The sequence below is a fragment of the Chlorocebus sabaeus genome, chromosome 4 (assembly GCF_047675955.1).
Source record: "Chlorocebus sabaeus isolate Y175 chromosome 4, mChlSab1.0.hap1, whole genome shotgun sequence".
NCBI classification, from domain to species: domain Eukaryota; kingdom Metazoa; phylum Chordata; class Mammalia; order Primates; family Cercopithecidae; genus Chlorocebus; species Chlorocebus sabaeus.
This window is the reverse complement of record NC_132907.1, coordinates 57084832-57105299: the sequence shown is the minus strand read 5'-3', so window position 1 is coordinate 57105299 and position 20468 is coordinate 57084832. Positions and strand designations below refer to the sequence as shown.

Below are 20468 nucleotides of genomic sequence, written 5' to 3'. Positions count from 1 at the left end.
GAGACTCTGTTTTACAAAAGGACTCACATTATAGGCTCTATTCAAGAATTCTAAATAGGTCATTAACATTAATTTAGCAACCTGGGCATATAGAAAGTTAAGTTCAATTAACAATTAACTGAAGATTAATCAGAAATGAGGGTAAAACATTACTAAAATTTTAATATAAGCTAATGGGAAAACATTAGAGTCACAGAAGTTAAAATTATGCTGGTTTAGAGACTCATTAATCTATATGTTACATAATTTGTATTACTAGAGTTATAGTAATAAGGATTTGAAGCAGCGCTTATAGTGTTTTTTCTTAGCCCTCGATACTTGGAAGATCTTGAAAAACATTTTTCCTCCTTTTTAAAGATATTTTGATTGCATGGCTTTGTCACAGGCTTTGTTTGCCAGGTAAAATACAGAAAGCCTGATTTGAATTTCAGGTAAAGAGTGAATACACGTCATAGCAAATTTGTCCAAACCCATGGTATGTACAGCATCAAGAGTGAACCACAATGTCAACTATGGACTTTGAGAGATATTGATGTGTCAATGTAGGTTTATCAGTTACAATAAATGTACCATTCTGGTGGGAGATGTTGACAGTGGAGGAGGCTATGCATGTGTAGGGGCAGGGAGTATATGGGAACTCTCTGCCTTCCTTTCAATTTTGCTGTGAACCTAAAGCTGCTCTAAAAAATAAAGTCTATTATTTATTTTTTTAAACAAAAGGCTTCCTGGCATGTGGCTAATGAAAACTCCTTCCTTTGATGGAAAGTCTCCTTCACACTTTGTTGCTAATGTGGAAATATTATTTAAGCCCCAAGTTCAGGCCATAGGCAACTCTTATTAAGCTGAAGTTTGGTTTTCCTTCATATTCATGAAAAATAGAACAAACAACAAATATTTATGCTGAAAAATTTACATGGATATGAATTCTGGAAGCCAGGAAAGGGCAACATTGTATTTTTCAAACTACAGGGCAAATAGGCCTGCCTGTTCCGACTAAATGAGTTCATTCTTAGAGCCAGCCTCAATTTATTGATGCAAGACACTTGGGGACATTAGGAGCCATACTCCTCTGCAGAGGGTGCTGGGCAGCCTCACTGAGCCTGTCCTTAACTCCTCTGCAGAGGCCTCTTACCCAGCCCAGACAAGAAACTCCTGGTGATAAGCTGAGATGCCCACAGCTGCCTCTATTTTCCAGGAATTCACTGAGCTGAGGGAAAAGAAGAGGAGTCTGAGTTTGGATTCATTCCCTAAATTAAGACTTACTGGCGCATCTCTGTCTTCATCCTATAAAAGCCTTGGCAGAATGTCAGATACGCAAATGACCCTCATTTATTAACTTTAATTGTGAGATACTTGCAAACCACAAAAGAGGAGCATCATTAAAAAACAATAGGTCATATCTTTGCTCATTTCCCAGACCTGCTTGGAGGATATATCTTGGAAAACATGTCCATCTAAAAGACAAAGTTTTTGGAAATCCAAAATGCTTAAATGCATTTAAGCTATCCTTCAGAGTGCAACCAAATATTTTGGTATTATTCTATTGAAAATATTTTAATTTTGATGTGTTCTTTGTATAAATAGTGTTACTTACACAAATGAAACCTTGTACTGGGGCACCACTCTGGGAACAAACAGTTCATTGCAAGGACTTTGCTGCCCTCGATTGTGGGGAAAAAAATAGTAATGCCACCTCAGGAACAAAGGACAGAGATAGTGACTATTTTGTAAAGTCAACTGAGTTTTAATAGGAACAAGGCTGAGGGCTCCAAGTCCTCCCTGTAATAGCTGAACTCAAAATTACATAATCTAAAACATTACATTGGTTAAGCTGGCAATAGTGGACAAAGTCTTTTCCTAAAATGCCATATTTGTCTAAAAACAGTACAGGTTAACCATATTTTAATCAAAGGGTCATTTTAATACTTGTAGCTGGTTGTCCCCTCCTCAGCTTGGCCAGGCAGGGAGTCTAAGCTGACTTTCATTCTAAGTCATCCTAAGTCCCCAACCTGTGGGCCGGAGAGGGAGGTGGCACAAAGTTGTCTATGAGGGACAAAGTGGTGAGGACACAACTCCTTATCCAGAGGGTGGAGGGAAGGTCTTTGAGGCTCAGAGGGACCCAGGAGAGAGGGGGCTTGACCTCAGTACCCACAGTGGTCCTGTCCAGGAGGAGAGGTCTTCCAAGGCCAGGCTTGAGATCTGCATGAGCCGGGCTTGGCTGATGCAGGGGCTGCAGAGAGAAGGCTCAGGGGTTTCTTGCTGTGGGGAGAACAGCCTTGCCACTTCACTATAAAGTGTCCAGCTTCTGTGCCTGGAAGGGTGAGGGCTAAAGAGGCTCATAGGGGTGAGCTGCTGCCCGAGCCAACGCCACACAAATGAGAGATACATCAGGAACCAGTGCCAGATGGTAGGGCCCAGTTTTGGGATGGGGCAGGAAGCTGAGGATGAGGCCACAGGATGCTGCACCTGTGGCTGTCGAGGTGCAGTGCCATCCATCCTGACATGTAGAGCTTCCTATGAAAGGCTGTCTTCAGACAGGAGGAAAATGGAAAACCCCCTAATGGTGGGAGACATTGAATCTGGTATTCTTTGCCTACCTATATTGCAGGTAAGATGCAAATTGCTCTACAGGCCAAGCGTCTGAAAAATATAGAGATCTCTCTCTGTCTATAAACACATACACATACACATGCATGCATACATGTGTCTACACACAGAGACACACACATACATATATGAAAAGAAAAGATCAACTTAACATTGATATAACTTCTCAAGAAGAGTCCCAATAAATGTCATTGTTTTGGAATAAGTTATTTTTGTCTTTCTATATGATACAAACATGATTTTCTTTCACTAATATTGGAATATCATTACAAGAATTACATGGCTGAGTTTAACCTTAAAACTTCTTGCATTACAAAATTTCATCAGGCTATAACTTAGATAAGGGCTTCCTTGAAGCACTTAAAAAACATTACCAATATAAAGGTGGAATACTGCCTACTTTCACACAACATTAACTTTAAACCTGACAACCTCCCTTCAAGGCTAAATTGAATACTATCTCCACTTTACAGCTCGGGAAGCTGAGGCTCAGAGAAGACAAATATTTGGTGAAGGCCACAGGACTAACAAATGTGGACTTGGTGGTTCAGTTTCAAAGTTCAAACTTATTATCTTTTCATTTTAAAGTAAAAACTCTACTATCACTGAGCACTTCAAGTCTTGTGGCAGATGGGAATTTACTCTGAGACAAGAGCAAGATATGCTGGTTTCACCTGTACACATTTACCAAAGTTAGCACAGGAGGTGAGAAACACACTTTCTGTTGAAAAATTCAGTATGAACGCTAAGTAGATCCTAACGTTAGGCTGCCATGGGCCACAGAATACAGTAAATTGTCTCCAAAAAAGGAAAAGCCATGCCACTCAGGGGCATCTCTCCCATGTCCTGGTTCTTGCATATCACGCTAAGGCAGCTCTGGCGATTTCCCAGTTAAAACCGGAAAAGCCGCAGCCAGCACGGCAGCAGATCCAGACAGAGAGGCCCCATCTCCGGAAGCTCCTCCAACTCATGCTGGCACCAAATGACCAGGCTCTTGCTGCAGAGCTGGAGAGAACAGAAGCCTGGATTCCAGTCCGGGGTCAGTCCCTGACCAGCCGCGTGACCTTGGAAGAGTCGCTTAACCCTTCTGAGGTCAACTCAATGCTCTCTGGGGCCCTTTCCAGCTCCACAGTGCTAAAGTGTGGAGAGTCTAAGTCTTGGCTGGAACACGCGGCCAGACACGGGTTTTTCAGTCACCTCTGCCAGGGAGAAGACCACCTCTGGCTGACACTCCAGCAGCGTTCAGCTCAGCCAGTACCCTCGGGGCCCCAGGAAACCCCACAGGTGGTATTTCAGAACTCTGCAGTGCTGGACCTCTTCTACCTCTTGGCTCAATGTCTTGGCTACATTTGAAATGATCGTCATCAATCTTCTCTTAAATTATCAAGTCATCTTCCTGTGCCCTATTTAAGAGAGGTAGAAGATGTGTAGAGAGGACCCTGTATCTGCATCTGAAAGCATCCAGATTCTACTGCGAGGCATTCTTAAACGTCAGTTTCCATCTGTAAAAATACAGATGGGCCCCCTGACCCCTGAGAGGACACACTACAGCCACACGCTACAACTCCTTCAGTCCCCATCACCCAAAAGTCAAACACTCAAATTACCATTTTCTTCGAACCCCAGTTTTATTCATTTCTGTTTTTGCTGCTTCAAGTATGCTTAGGTCATGCCCGGCTTATGACTCCAAGGCTAGAATTGCCCACCGCAAATGGCACAAAATGGATCAGGAGAGCCAGTCAGCTTGTCCTTGAAGCTGACCTATGGGCTGTCAACTTGTTCTTATTTGACCTTCAGGAACCTCTAAAATGTGCAGCCCATGAGAATGGACTCTAACTGTGAGTTCATGAGAATGTTCCAGTTCTCTGAAAAACTTCTGTAAAGTTTTGTCATCTGCTCCTATTACAAAGTGATGTCTTTGCCACTTATTTGAACTACTTTTTTAAAAAGGCCCATAGATCAGTAAGCACTGAATGCTGATGCATCTTACATTATGTAATGACCTTCCGTGCTTTCCTATTTTGGACACGGAATTCATCTAGTGTTTGATAGACCGTCCTGATCATAGGCTGCTGTTGGGTTAACTTTCAGGAGTGTCCACAGCATCTATTTTCCTGAAAACAATTAGCAGGTGAGGCAATTTATTAAGTCATTGTGACCATTTCCAGAGCTACCAGTGCATTCTCTTCAGGACCAGTGGTTTGTTGACAGAAAGGCATGACATCAGTTTATTTGAAAAGTATTTGCGTTGTAAAAACACCAGTGTTTTGTTGTTTTAAAAAAGCATTTCTGGATTCTCTCAAGGCAGAAGAAAAAGACCAACCAGAATGCAAAACACCTTAGAATACAGAAAAAGGAGCTGTACTTTGAAAAGCCACTTTGCCCATCAAAATGTTGTCTTATTTACCATCTCCACCCGCTTTGAATGACACTGCACATACTACTTGTACTATATCCTAAACTGTTATCCTACAACTCAACTAAGAAAATTTGTAACAAATGGACTGAAAATTACTCCATGAATATAAACAGCCAGAAAACCCCACTCAGGGAGAGACAGACAGTAAATTCCTTTGTTACTCAGGTTCTGATCACCTTGCTCTGGTTTCTATGTATGTGGTCCATGCTTTTATTATAGTTATGCTAATAATTTTACAGTAATACAGCATGGTGGCCCTGGGTGGAAAGTGTCCATTCTTCAGCTTTTAAGTCAGGAAAACACCCAACAGGGTGTTCATTTGTTAGCTAATCCGTGAACACCTGGTGTGAGCTAAAAGCACTCCAGAGTCAGTAATAAACACCCCAAGCTAATGAGCACACACCAGGAGCTCTGCTACTGCCCTTATAAAAAACTTAATGGGGAAGGGTGAGAAAGTTACCCAGTAAAATTAAGTGCACAAAAAGCCACTAAGGCAAATCATCCCTGTGGTGTTATCAGAGGCAGGTGGTTGTGGGGGTGGTGGAGTCTCTCCTTTCTTCTTTCAGCGAAGCCCTGCCCCCAGCCTGAGAGGCTGCAGGACCCTGCAGGATTCTGCACTCAGCGTCCCTCAGCTCTTCCCAGGGGACCCACTGAGCAGTGGGTAAAAGGCCTGTAAGGGTCTCAGTGATTTGAACAAGAAGGAGGGACTAAGAGAAGATGAAAGAAATCTTCTTTATCATTTGAATTTGTTTGGTAGATTCCTGTGGTCAGATACAAGGAGGGAATTTCTACCCCCAGCAAGTGAATTTACGGGAATCTCAGACTCTTCAGGTAATGAGATATGGTTATCATTCTAAAACAACTTTATCTGCTAAACCCATTCCCTGATTTTTTTTCGTTGATGACTTTTTGATGCAGTCAGAAGAGTGACATCTGAGTGTTGTGGGCTGGCAGGAAGTGATCTTGTGCAGTGGTGACAAGTGTGAGTGCTGGACTCAGGCTGCCCTGTGTCCAGACCCTGGCTAAGTTGCTAACCCTGTAAGTCTCAATTTCCCCATCTTTCAAATGGTGCTAGTCACGACTTTACCTTCAGGTCAAAATTAATATGATAACATAAGAAAAGATTTCAGCTCAGTTCCTGGTCCACAGAAAGTATTTCACAAATGGTGCCTCATGTAGGCCAATATGGTTGCTGCATCTGGGACCTTCCTTCAGCAATATTTGCACAGAAGGCAGCAGCGCAAAGCCAACTCTGCGGTCTCTAGACAAAGCAAGATTGCCCAACAGGGGATCCAGACACTGGTCCCTACTTAGTCTAGCATATTCTACAGAGGAGAGACCTCTGTGCAGGGCCTGGAGCCCCTGGCATGGTGGGTTGTGGGCAGAAGCCACAGGCCTGTCTTGGGAGGCTGTGCAAGCTCTCCTGTGCTCCTCAAAATGCCTGACAACTAAACACGCAAATGTCAGCTGACCCCGGAGCCCATGAGGGATATCTTTGTGTCCACTATGGCTTAGAGCAGTGTCTTCAAACTGAGGTACCTGGCCCTCTGGGGGCACATGAAGACTTTCTGCAGCGCCTATGGGTGGTTGAAAGGGAATCCATGTCCATTTCCTCAATTTCCACACGCGCCATGTCCTAAAACGTCTGGTCTGCCCGCGGATGTTCCTGCTGTGGTTCTCCTTGCCCATGTCCCTTTTTCCAATCCCCCTTTGTCCTTACTGAGAGATGGTGTGCTTCTCACCCATCTCACCATTCTATTGTGGGGCCTGTCCCGGGGATAAACACCTTCAGGTGCCATACAAAGGCATTCATGCATGAATGACTCCTTGGGACAAACTGATATTGGGTGCCTCCTGATGTGAGGACGCAGCGCCATGAATATGATATTCCAAGGATGTTTACCTAATCATGCGGAAATAATCAGACAGATCCAAACTGAAGGGCAGTCTGGGAAACAGCTGGCAAAAGAGCCCAGAGTTTTCATAAATGTCAATGTCATGTAGAAAAAAAGACTCATGAATCATTTTAGATTAAGATACCGGACAGTCAAATGCAATTTATGGTCCTGGGTTTTTTTTTTTTTTAAAAAACAAAACATAAAGGACATAATTGCTACAAGTGGGGACATATGAACACGGACTATCTATTGGATAACAGTATTATATCCATGTTAAATTTCCTGAGACTGATAACTGAATTGTGGCTATATAAGATATTGTCCTTGTTCTTAGAAGGTACATACTGAAATATTTAACATTCTGATGTTTGCAACAAATTCTCAAATGGTTCAGAAAAAAACGAAGCAAAATGCTAAAAAAGAGGTTAATCTTATTGAAGGATGTATGGGTGTTCATTGTACTACAACCACTTCCAAAGGGAGATAACTTTGTGAATAAACCAAGAAATCCTGAAGTAAGCTGCTCCATACTTCCTCCTGGTCAGGCTCCCTGGGAAGCCTCAGTGCTTTCTCTGCTTGTCTGACTGTTCACCTATCCATCTCTTTACCTTACAATTGGGATCCAGAAGTGTGACAGTTGTCATGGGGTGTATGTTAACATGTACATTTGAATTGAAAATGAAGTCAGACCTTTCCTGACCAAAAAGCCAACTGATTTGGGCTGATTAGTTTGACCGTTTTCCACGAACTGAATAAGCTACATATACAGGTGCAAAGTTTTGCCAAAAGAATATTTAAACCATATATTCAGTTCCTGAAAGGGCTAGAAATGACATCTAGTATAACTATTTAAACCTATGATGAAAAATTTTAGAAAGCTTCAAAGTAGGTAATCGTTTTTCAACATTCTTATTTGCAGGTTTGCAGGCAAAAAAATTGCAGGCAAAAACATATTGTTTTAAAACCATGCTTTTCTGCTTCAATTATGTTATTAAAGTTATGCAAAAGTGGGTTTTGCCTCTACTGAGCTAACCAGTTGTATCCCAGTGGTGACCTAAGTCTACTTACGCATACTCCCGTTCCCACTGAGGCCGTCGCTCTGGCACTTGTGCGGTCACACTAGGTTCCCATGTGGATGCCATCCCCTCGCTGGGCAGAATGGGAGTGATCTAAGAACTAGAGTCTCCCACAAGGCTTCCCGAATGCTGTCTGCCTACCAAGCACTTGAGGAGACCTTGCTTTGTTGCAAAGAGTTAGGGAGCCTTCTCTCATTGCAAAAAGCATCAATATTATAGGAATACTTAGATAAATTCATGTTTCTCTTCTTAAAACATCCTGATCTGGACTTTGAAGTAGTCATTAGTAATATAGGCTTAAGCCTACCACAGCCCAAATGGAAATTTTAAAAGGCCCTAAAGGAAATTTGATAGTCTCTGCTTTTCCTTTCTCTTTGCTTGCTTAATTTTCCTGAAAATCTGTGTTTCAGGGTTAGTGAGCGCATTTTTAAGCAAGCCAAATGTCTGTATTTTCTTAATCCACTAATATGCACACACAGTCTGTGTAAAGTCAAGAAATATTGGCTTTCGGACCAAAACGCTGAGGTTTAAATTCTGGTTTCACCACTTACTGGGTTTGTGACCTGGAACAACGCTCTAGGTCTCCTTTCTTCACCTGTACAATGGGGATAATAATATCTCCTCTCGTACTGTAGAGCTCAGACTTACTTGATTTCAGGACAAGAACTGTGTTCATGTTCATCATGTGGATAGTTACAAGGTGCTAGGTCATTAACTTTTATATTAAGTGTTTATTTGCAGCTATTCACTTACTTGGGGCTAATAGTTTGATTCAATTGTGCCTACGTCTAGAACATTTTAAAAAATAAGAGCACAATACCTCAAAATGAAAGACATGCTTATGGTATAGGCCCCACTCAAAAGCAGTCTGGGTATTTAGGTAACTTCTGCTGCAAGACAGCTTTGAAGCAATACTCCCCCTCTGCAGTCACCTGCCTGCCCCATGGGTGCCTCTCTGCTATCAAAAACAGAGCAAATACCTTTTCCTGAATTTTATAGCGTCACACAATCTGTGATCACCTATCAAGACATCTTCAATTTCCCACCACTTCTTATACCTCTTTCTAGAGCTTGGAGACTGGTCTGTCCTCCTCCTTGTTCCACTGTCCCTACCCCACATCATGGTCACAAATTTTCCCATGCTACTCTCTAGTATGGAAGGTCCCCCTTTCCTTTTCCCTTCCTTTCCCAACACCCGTCTTTCAAGTACCAGGTCAAATCCTCCCTCTTCCCTGAAGTCGTCCCTGCTATGATCCCCAAATCCCAGTGAGCTCACTGCTAGGAATTTTTACCACGCATGCGTACAGCTCACCTAAACCCTACACAATAGACATACCTATCTGACTGACATTCTATTCACCCATCCAGCCATCTGCCCATCCACCCAGCGATAGTTTACAACTAGATCACCAGCAACTTTATTTACAAATTTAGCCTTTTTGAGACTGCATGGCACCCAGCACATGAAAGATATTTAGTATTTGTTTCCCGATTGAGCTCAAGTTATTAAGTAAAAAACAAGTATTTTAATCAAGTGAAGGTGCTATGGGTCACGAGTGCTAAATAAACAAAGAACAAAGAGATGTTAGCAGGGGAAAATATCAGGGAGCTTTAATTTTTATATCTGTTGAAGAAGAACCTGTTGAGTACATTGCTTACACCCTGGGTCAGCCTAAGATCCTAAGACTGGCGAAATCAATTTAAGCCTTAAATAGATGTCTCTAAACAGCAACAGTTTGAAATAGGTTTCCAGACTGGGACCAGAATGAGAATGTTGGTCTCAGATCTCAAGTAAAGAATCAGTGCCTCCTACAAGAGTCTGATGTGCAATTTTTTGATTCCAAGAGACCCTTCCCAAGTGGCAGAGCGCCTTTCCAGCTTAGGTAGTTACTTTGTTAAAGTATTGTCCAGTCATACAGTACCTAAGCAATAAGACACAATAGATACATGGTGCTTGTTTATTCTAAATTCTATATTTCATAACATTAGGTTTGAAAGCTTAACATTTACCCAGTTTGTTGCACTAGAAGCTTGCTTAGATCTGTAGAGGTGGTCTCACAGTGTACTAAGTTTTTTTGCTAGGGTATGAAACATCTTAAATTAAATATCCAGCTGGGATCATTTACAAAGATACGCTCCATCTCTATACAGGTAGCCTCCAACTCACAACCCTCTTATCACTTACATAGAAAGATCCTACCCTGCCTTGCCTCTCTCCTTCCCATGAGGGAAGGGGTCTCCCTAACACAACCATGGGAGTTTGGTGAGAAAAATTCCACTGGAAATATGTGGGCTTGGAAACTGGGGAAGCGACGGAGCTGTGAAACCTGGGAAGAGTCAGGGGCAGCTGACCCAGGGGCAGAATCCCAGGCAAGCCTGGCCTGCCTACGTGCTGGCCAACCAATAATAGGGCCCAAAATAGCCTGCCCACAAGGCCTGCATTTCTTTCACTCCCCGTACTCTGTTGTGCTGCTGAAATCCCACTATTTAGAGCAGCATCCTGGCAGATGTTGCAGCGGAAGAAGGGAATTCACTGGGTGCCCAAGGAGGGGCCATTGTAAGTAGGAGGGTGGCAAATGACAACTATGATCCCTATTTATGGAGCAGAGGCTTTACAAAGCAATACCCTCACATCAGCCCATGAGACTGTTTTACTATGATGCCTGTTTTACAGGGGAGAAAACCGAAGCTTAAGGGACGTTAAGTAACAGCTCAATATCTCAGTTAAGTGGCAAGGCTGGGGTCCAAATCCTAGTCTGGTCTGAATGTGTTACCTTGAGCTCTTGCTTGCTGAAACCTCCCTGATTTGTTCTGTGCCCTCCTTTTGCAGATGATAGGATATGGCCCCCAGGGCAGAGACTGTCACTTGGTAATATTGTGAATGACAGTTCAGTTATAGTGTGGTTTACATAGGTTTTTGTGGGCTAGCCTGAAAACTTGATAGCTTAATTAAAAAATTGTTCCCATAGGAAATTTTGTGAACTGCTCTCAAACTGGTAGAATATAATCCCATTATATTATACTAAATTGGGAATTACTTGTGATTACAACTTAACAATGCTCAATGTCATTGTAGTTGGTTTCCAGTCGCACAAAAAATTCAGCCCACCTTACTGGACTGAGGTTCTTTCACGTTAATTTTTTCAAACCACCACACATGGACATTTACTAGAAGGTATGTTCCATGAGGGCAGTGACTTTTGTTTATTAGGTGTATCAAGGTATCCCTAGCACTTAGGACAGTGCCTGGCATAGACAGGCACACATGTAACTATTTGGTGAATGTATATGTGCATTTAGATGCAAATTTTTAAAACCACATGCATTTTATGCTTTTACTTATTAAATACATTTAGAGTTAAGATAGGGAATATGACTATGATGAACTAACCTTCAATAAATTCAAACAACCTTGTGCACCATGGTCTAAGTCATTAGTTCAAGTCCTTCCTCCTATACAAAGTATCCTCCCCTTCCCATATAAAGTACATTTCAGTAGTTTGGGGGAAACACTGTTCCCAGCTTCAGACCTGCCTCCTGTGATCATGGAACTGTGGCACATTATATACGAGTGGCTTTGCCTCTTTAGGTTTCAGGACTAGAGGGGTTTCCTTTCAGCTTGAAAATGCTATGACATTTGCAAGTTTCAACTTGCAGATTCCTCATGCCTGCTCTAATTGCCCTTTGGAAACTGGCAAAAAGCAAAATACTGGCAAAAAGCAAAATAAACGAACAAAGACAGCCAAAGAGAAAAGTCTTGGGTAGCCCAAAAGTCAAATCACAAGTCCTTGAGTTTAGACAGGCTAGAAGTTGCTACGGGAAGCAGTCCTGGGCCATTTACTTTATAACCAGCCTCTAGGCAAGCCCATTGGCCAATTATGAATTCTATTCGGTTATCTCACACTGAGGTCATACTAGGAATAGAATTCTGGATGTTTTATTTACATTGGAACCAGCAGAACACATGCAATCTCAAAGGTGAGTGTGCAAACTATATATCCTGGTCCTCCTGTGAAAAGCACAGGATGACTGTTAATGTGGCATGAAAGCTCTTTTGCTCAATCATTAAGTTACAAGTATTTGGATGGAACTAGAGGAATCAGAATTTATGATACTTTCTATTTTTAAATGAAATGTGGTGACTTAATGTTTTTCTACATAAGCCTTAACCAGTTGCACCATGTACAGTGCAGGATATAAATGTCAGCACTGTGACAGGGGCGTGTTGACACTGGTTCAGTGTTCAAAGTCTGCATACTGTCATTATTTTGCCTTCCCTGCACTGACAGCTTGCTACCGAATCAAACATACCTGGAAAGAAGTCAATTTGGCTTAGAATGCAGCTCAGTTTCTCTTTGGGAATGTTTCTTTTTCAGGTTTCCTCTAGGATCTACTAGGTCTTGTCATAGACAAAACACAATGGGGTGTGCTCTGCTGTCCAAATATAAATAGAGTAGTGAGAATCTTGTTCACTGATGGCATAGCATCAATTTTGGAAATGGGAAGCAATCCTTCTTCCCCACAACATGCCCTCGCCCCCGCAATCTGTGCTAACTCACTTGCTTTGTGACTATTTGTACCTTATATGAGCCAAAGATTTTCTTGGGTATTATCAAGCTGTAGTGGCTCAAGTCTGCTTGCACATTAGACTCATCTGGGGAACACCTAAAAACTCAGGCGCCTGGGCCACACCCCAAACCAAGTAAATCAGAATCTCCTGGGGTGAGACCTAGCATCAGTATTCTTTAAAGTTCCCTAGGTGACTCCAATCTCTTCTTAGGAGACTTCCCAAAGGACTTTAGGACAAACATAAAGGCCAAGGGGCAGATCTTATAGCCACTGGCATTGTGGAGTAGAAAGGCCTCTCTTTATGGTATAGTTACAGACTATTCATTGAGCTCTAAAGTAACTTGCCCGAAAGTCACAGAGTTAGTTGAAAGCAGAGCCAGGAGCCCAAGCCAGAATTAAATGAACCTAGTTAAATAGGGCACTAATAAGGCAATTAAACCTCCATGAATTAATCAGCTTTGTAATCAGGCACAGTGTTTTTCTCTTGGCAATGTCTGGGTTAGAGAACTATTATCTGCCATTATGTCCCGGTCCCTCTCGTCTAGACCGTTTCAGTGAATGAATAGCCAGTTTTGGAAGACCTGGCACTAAGGGGCTTTTTTAAGTTTCTGTTGGAGGAACATTTATATACACTAAATTTGTGATGGAAATAAAAGCCTCTAAAGTAGGTTTATACAGCTAATTGATAGACACTCTTGGAACAGGTACTTTAGTTTCAAAGGATTAACCATGCTCCCTAACTTACTTTTGAAGTCTTAATTTGCCTTTTAAAGAAATCCACTTTCTGTCTTTCTTGGGACTTCTGGAAGAGGTGCTTTTGTTGCTATAATTAAGCATAAAATAAACATATTGCATTTACTGGGTTGTTTCCTAGCCAAGGCCACTGGCTTTGGCGGACTCAGCGCACAGCTGACTATTGCGGGACTACTACTGTGGTTATGACCATAGTAAGTTTCAAGCGCAAAGTAACTAGAGGGATAATTCTGGGGGTGGGGTTAGGGAGGGAAGAGTGGCCAGGGTGGTATCCTAGTTACATACAGCTCATTCCTGCTTTATTTTGGGGTTGTGTGAAATTTTCTATTGCTACCTTTGTTGACATTATGCCTCTGCAATAGCCTCTATCACGTGTAATGTAGCATCTCTCACTTCATGCAACAAGCTTCTGAGGAGGGAGGGAAAAGGAGATCACATCACAGCCGATAAGCTCCAATTGGCTTGCTTCTAAAACATGTTAACTTTTGAGAGGTAAATCACAGACTTATTTTCTAATAAGAATAACCTGGTTTTTTTTTTCCTCAAGAGTTAGTTAGCATTGTCACACGTGGAAGGAGCTACAGTCTTTGTCCCTAGTCCCAGCCAGCACTATTTATGGTTAAGTCTTTCTAGAACCGGAACTTTACAGAACAGAGGAACTCTTCTGAACAGATTTGACATTACCCAGACGCTTGTTCTGGAAACGGAGGCCCTTCTGTGTTTTCTCTGCCTCTGGCTTGCTTTTGTGAAAAGTCGGCCTCTCGCCTTGCAGGCGCAGTTCAGGATGAAAGTACAATAGTTTTCAGAATTAAGCACAGCCAGGCACAGTCACACAGATAAAGGGCTTTAGAATAAAAGAAAAACTGGGAGTGTGTATAGATGAGGAAACAGAAAAGGGGACAGCTGTGTGTGTCGTTTCTGAGGTGGTGGTGCTGGTGGGGAGCGTATTTGTTCATCAGAATGCTAAAGGAGCAGCGTAAAAATTCCATCCCCTCTGTGCTGGGCAAACCAGCGCGTGTCACTTTCAGGCAAGGCGTGTGGGAAACAGTGGGCAGCCAGGCACCCCTGGGGGCTTCAGCACCCGCACCCCTTGCCCGCGGGTCGGTAGGCCACACAGTCATCGGGCTGGCTTGGGGTACGTGCAGGCGGGTGGGGGTGCGAGGGGGTCCGCCGGCGGCCCCCCCCGCGGGGAGGGAACGGTTCTTACAGTCACTGCTCAGCGCGAAGGGCGCGCGGCGGCGGCCGAGGGAGCGGTCTTCGGCGGGCGCCTCGGGAGGCCTCTTACCGGCGGGCAGCGGGAAGGCGGACGCGGTGTGGAGCAGCACCAGGCAGACAGCCACGACATCCCATAACTTCATCTTAAAGTCCCGTCCGGCGGCGGCACCTGCGCTGGCAGGCGGGAGGTGGGGGAGAGAACCGCAGAATAGCACGTTAAGCCTGGGCTCCCCGCGGGTCCCTGCGCCCCTCTCCAACCTCATCACCGCCCTCCTCCGGCACCGCTGCAGGCCAGCGGCTTCCCGGGCACTCCTGCCCTCCTTGTAAGTCCCCAGTTCGCTTCTCCCTCCTCAGTGCGCCCCAGGAGCAGCTCGCACTCCTGGTTCAGGTTGCAGCTGCCCTTCTTCACCACCCGGTCTTAGGGGTCACCCAGAGTTTCAAGCAGAGCTGCTGTCCCTCCAGTTAACCCCCCACCACGATTCCTGTCCCGTGCCCTCTACCGGTGCGCAAAATCCCCCATTCCTGGGGGGCAATCAGGTAGTTCCCACCCTGCGTCCTCCACTCCAACCAGAGACCTCCCCTTCTTGTCCCGGTAGCTCCTATAGGCCCCGGAACCAGTCCTCTGCCCAAGCAGTGACCGGTCTTTCTCTTTGGGAATAAAATCAAGCGCACTCCCCTGCCTCGGGTCCCGAGCGGGCTTCTGGCTACTCGAGGATAGGCTCGGGGGTACCACTCACCCGGCCTGCCGCCCACGCCTCATTTTTCCCATCTAAATAGGTATTCTGTTGCCAGAGCAAGAAGTTAGCGGGGACTTGGAGACTTTTGGCCAGTATGGGATATCTGGGTTAAGTTACTTAACTTCCCGAAGCACTGATTCGATTTAAAAATACTCGTCCCACCTCTTAAGGTTATGAACATTAAATCACGCATGAAAAGCACTAGCGGAACATGTAGTAAGAGCTCAATAAATGCTTTACCATTGCTGTTAGGCAAAGACTGCATTTGTCTTGAAAGTTTTAATACTCCGTGGTATACCCGAAAACCCTTTCTTGATTGGATTTTTGCACTTTTGAGAGATGAGATTCTGCCCGTAATCCCTTCCCCTCCCAGAGGGGTCGCTGGTTCCCCGCGCCCCCATCACGCCTGGACGACTGTACCCAGTCTCCGACGCTTTGGAGGTGCTCTGGCATTGGAAGGCCTAGACCGTGGTATGGCGCAGAGTAGGGGGTTCAGCTCTTTTCAGTCCGAGGTGGGCTCTGTTTGGCTTCTCAATCCTCACACCCCTACAAAGGAGGGCCACGCAGCTGAGGGTGGGTGAGAAAAGGGGACTGTAAATTCGGGGGAGAGTTCCAACCAATGAGACGGGAAAGAACCGAGGCATCTTGGGGCGCAGTGTTATCCAGTGCTTTCCTAATCCCAGGGTTCCAGTCTCCAAGGGACTAGTGACCTAGAGAGAATCTCCTCAAGTGGAATCTGCGAGATTCACGCAGTCGATTATCCTCTCCCCTCGACCCGCTCCGTAAAACGGATTCTCAGGAAAAACTCGATTTTTATTTTTTTCCCATGCGGGAGGGAAGTGTAGAAACCAGGTAAATGCAAAAACCTCTGTGCCTTTCCTAGCCATTAGTTCACAGGCACCCCTGTCTCCACTCCAGGGTTCCAGTCCTCATCTCTACCCGGAACCCCAGCCCCTGTCCCGGTGTAGGCAACCCAGGGAAGCCTTTAATTCGGCCGCCACCTCCCACCTCTGCAGAGACGAATGCATTTTTCATCCCCTGAGCGTCTGTTTGTTCGCTATACAGCTGTTGGGCTCGAGAGGGTGTAGGGACTAGAAACTCCTAGTGACCTGCAGCACCCAGCGCCTCTTGCCTTGTGGGCTGGTTTGCAAACTCCGGAAAAACTAGGTTCCGGGTCGCGACGCGCAGACACAGGAAAACTGCACCAGGCCGTGCAAAATGAGCCCAGAAAGGTACTTTGGCAGCTAGGACCTGAGGAACGCGAGCCGCACCGCCCCCCCCCAATCCCCTCGCCGGTGCCAGCTCCCGGGTGCGTGCGAAATGGCTGGCGGTCAGACCGCAGGAGCATGGAGGCGCGGGGTTAATGCGCCATTCCAAATCGCGGTGCCCGCCAGCAGGAAGCCACAGAGGCACCAGATTTCCCTTCCGTCTTAAGAGGGTTTTCCCTTTTTTCCTGCCTGGCCGACGGAGGGCTTTTTAAATTGGACGTGGAGATCCTCAATTAGAAGTGTGGCGAAGTTGGCAAAAGACTACACAGTGGAAAACTCCCCGCCTAGCCAGAGGAGGCTCCCGGCTGCGGTTCCCGCCCTCGGCCAAGCGCCGCCAGCGCCCCGATCGAGCTCCCCCTCTTCCCCCCGGACAGGGAGGGCGCATTCTTCCCTCTGAGCGCCGCCGGGACCGGCTCCAGTCCGAGCGGCTCTTTAGTTCCCGGTATTTGCTGGGCGGGGGAAAACGGGGGAGGTTCTGGGGACTCGGCACACAGTGTCTACTAGGACGTGTTTCTCAGTCTGTGTGGACTCCACCCCTCGGCTTCTCAGTTTGTCTCTCTATCGCTTTCCCAGAACACATCTACATCTGCCCGACGCGTTTCTCCTCAACGCATGGGCCTTTGCCCGCGGTGCGAACTGCTTCACGCGCCGCCACGTGCGAGAACCAAGCTCTGCTCCTGAAGTGATGGGGGCTCTGCTCTGGCAGGTAACCCCGCACCGTTTCTCGTGCCTGGCAGGCTGGTCCCCTTCTGGGTCCGGGACCACCACGCTCCGGCAGGGCAAAAGCAGCAGGCTGCGGGCGCCGGCACCTGGTGGGTCCCCTGGCCTGGGGAGGCAAGGACGCCCAGGAAAGCCACAGAAGTGCTCCCAGAAGCAGCCGCTCGCTGCGAGGCATTTCTGAGTTCCCCGCAGCAGGGGGCACCAGAAACCGTCTGAGCCGTGTCACGCCCACGCGGCCCGGAGGCTGTGTTATCATTTTAGTTATAAAACCGAAGAACCATCACTCCCTCTACAAGCCTCCCGAAATCCTATTAGCCCGGGGACCTGTGAAGGTCCTTACCGGCATCTCTGCTTTTCAGGCTCCCACCCCTCGATTCTCGCTGGTTTTCCTCTCCCCACTTCACCTGAGCGGGTTTCTTGGCAACCTGCTTTTAGACCATCCCCCACCCCTTCCCCGCGTCACTGTGACAGCTTCGCAGGAGGCAGTGCTCCCGCCGTCAGTGCCCCCGCACCTTCTTGTGCCTGGCAGGCTGGGAGGTTTGTTTGGGCTTTGCCTTCAAGATCCAGGTCTCAGAGAGAGAAAGAGGAGGCGGTGGGGCGGGGAGACGGGTTTGCTATAAACTCGAGGTTTTGTTTTTTTTTTTTTTTGGCGTGGGGAGGTAGAGACAGAAATTGCTGGAAGATCTATTGCTTTTCTTAACTATGCTTCGCGTCCTTGACTGACAGAGGACTTATTCTCCCCTTAATCCCCCATAACTGCGGGGCCCAAGATGAGGGAGGAAAAAAGAATTTGGGACATTTCTCGCAGGCCAACTGGGAAGGGGGTCTGACTGTTTAAAATGCCAGTTCCAGGTCCGAGAGCACCCGAATTGCTAGCAGGAGAGGGCTAGGGACACGGCGGACTTCCCAGAGATCGGACACTTGTTGCTTGATGAAAAGGCTCCACCTTCCCTGCCAAAGCGAAGGCGCAGCGAAACAGTAAGAGTTTGGTCGAGGCCGGCTTTGACGGCTTTGCGGGACCGGGTGCGTGAGAGAGGTTGGAAGAAACATCTCTTCCTTGAAATACCTAAGCATATATTCCAAATACTGAGCAAGAGTCGAGCGCGTTCTAACATCGCAGCAGGGGCCGGAAGAGTTGCCTTTGTCCCCGCCTATGAGCAAAAGTGTTGCGAGCTCATGGATGGGTAAGCCTCCGGAGGCGCGCACATCAGTCCTGGCGGCTGATTCTACCAAAGCCGAAACTAGCTGGGAGCCAGGAGGCTGGCGGGAACCCGCGAAAGTCCATTTCCAGCCCGAAGAGGGTTGGTTTTTCTTGGTTGGGGCAGGAAACAAACCACCAGCGCGGAATTAGCCTCGAGATGGTGTAAAGTAGTGGCAGTGGTGGTGGGGTGTTATTGGAAGGCGACACAGAGTACAGGAGAAAAAGGAGTCATTAAAATAATAACCTCAGTGGCCCAGTGGAGTCTCAAGAATATGTTCGAGACTGAGATTTGACTCCAGTACTGCCAAGAAAGCCCCTCTCCTAACCTCGACGGGGATGGTTAGTTGGGGTGGAGGGCGTTAGGAACGTGCAGGCAGCCGGGTGAGGAATGTAGCTTTGCCAGACCTCGCCCGGAGGAGGTGAGCCCTCCATTTTTAGGTTCTCAACACCTTTGCAGCAGCCTCTCCCCGGGCCTGCGCTTTGCCTTGGAACAGATCAAAACAAGCTCAATAGTAAGTTGCACCCTTGGCAATGATAGTATCTCTGCACGTACAGAGAGGATACTTTCGACGGCGGTGGGTTCGAAGATGACCCAAGCCCTGAATCGTTCTGTGACCTGACGGAAGAGCGCCTCGCCGAGTCCGGGAAGGAAACTGCCTCTCTTGGGCATTCGGGGTCCAGGGGCATCTGGGGCTCCAGAGATCTTTGCCCACGTGGAAAGGGCAACATGCTCCTCCGAAAGGCCGGCCTCTCTCCGGTTCCACTTTTCTCTCTCCTCGCATAGCTTAGCCTCCCTCTAGTCTTTCCACTTTCTACTCTCAGACGCACCCATCTGACAAGGGCACCCTTCAGCCAGCCGCACCCGCCCGCTACGCAGGCACCACCCGCTCCCTCCTCCCCGGCCCGCTCCCTCACTTACCTCGGATCGGGTCTCCGCAGACCCCAGGTTGGACATTAACTCCAGGTGCCCCAAGTCCCAGCCAGGAGACCCATCCGGGCTGATGGCTGGAGCGCGGAGCCCCGCCCAACAGGTCAGGGGCAAGAGTTCGCAATCCTGGGGTCGCGCGGGGCAGCAAGAGCGCCCTGGAGGCGGCAGCCAAGACTCCAGCCGCGGCCGCCGCGAACAGCGCGAGGGCTGCAGATAACTCTCGCCTGCCCCCCGCACCCCCAGAAGCCGAGGTCTGAGCAGCCGCCGCTGCTTTGGGTGGGGGGGAGGTGACAGGGCTGCGCGCGCCGCGCTCTTGGCTGGGGCTGCGCGGGCCCGGGGCGCTGCGGGCTGCTCAGCTGCAGCTGCGGCGCTCTGCGCCTCCTCTGGGCGCACTGCCTGGGAGCACAAGACGGGCTTGTCTGATGCTGCCGCGGGAGCTGAGGTCTTGCCTGGAGATCCGAATGAGACACCACGTCAACCGGCGCGGGGAGTCCCGTGAAGACATGAGGGCGCCAGGAGCGCAGGCTAGTCTTCTAGAGCCGGGGCTGGGGGGCCGGGAGCCGGGGTGGGGGAGGGGAGGCGCAGGGCCCCCGGGAGGGAGGGGTCGGGAGGCGTCGGCTGGGCCGGGCTGTAGGGGAGGAGAGGCGAGCAGCAAGGAGGCGCTGGAGTTCCCGAGGCGGGGGTCCGGGGTGCAAGTGGGCTACGCGAGGCGCCCCTCCCTGGGCTGCAGGGAGAGCGCTGAGAGCGTGGAGACGCCGCGGGGCTTGCGCCTTCTCCTCCGGGTGGATCAAAAATCGGCAGGAATGTGCGCCGCTCTGCGCGGGCCAGCCGAAGGGGGCAATCCGAACTTGACCGCGGCGCCCGCGCCGGGCTTCGCCCCTGCGCGCCGCACTGGGAGGGAGGCGCTTTGCCGGTGCAGCGCCGCTCCGGGCTTTCCTCGCGCCTGTCGAAGGCCTTCCTTCCCGCTCGGTTGTCTCGTCCTCTCGCTTCTCCGCAGGGCAGGAGGCAGCGGCGAGAAAAGGAGCTGCCGGGCAGCTGGAGTTCTAGCACCGAGAAGGAGAGATGCGGAGCGGCCGG

General features: G+C 47.7%; 2 protein-coding genes across 4 annotated transcripts in view; one reads left to right on the top strand and one right to left on the bottom strand.

The window, feature by feature from the left end:
• GDNF (glial cell derived neurotrophic factor) overlaps nt 1-20040 on the bottom strand; it is a 27594-nt gene extending 7554 nt beyond the window's left edge. Inside the window, exons 1-2 of one of the 3 annotated variants that reach the window (XM_007961423.3) lie at nt 19383-20040; nt 14530-14706 (exon numbers count right to left, since the gene is read on the bottom strand). In XM_007961423.3, the coding sequence (XP_007959614.3) occupies nt 14530-14680 (151 nt within the window). In that variant the 5' untranslated portion in view covers nt 14681-14706; nt 19383-20040. Of the gene's footprint in view, nt 1-14529; nt 14712-19382 lie in introns of all 3 variants that reach the window. The other 2 variants (XM_007961425.3, XM_007961424.3) reach the window with 2 other exon arrangements.
• LOC119621467 (uncharacterized) overlaps nt 19465-20468 on the top strand; it is a 42186-nt gene continuing 41182 nt past the window's right edge. Inside the window, exons 1-2 of the mRNA XM_073014898.1 lie at nt 19465-19591; nt 19686-20468. Coding sequence (XP_072870999.1) covers nt 19465-19591; nt 19686-20468 — 910 coding nt within the window. The remainder of the gene's footprint in view (nt 19592-19685) is intronic.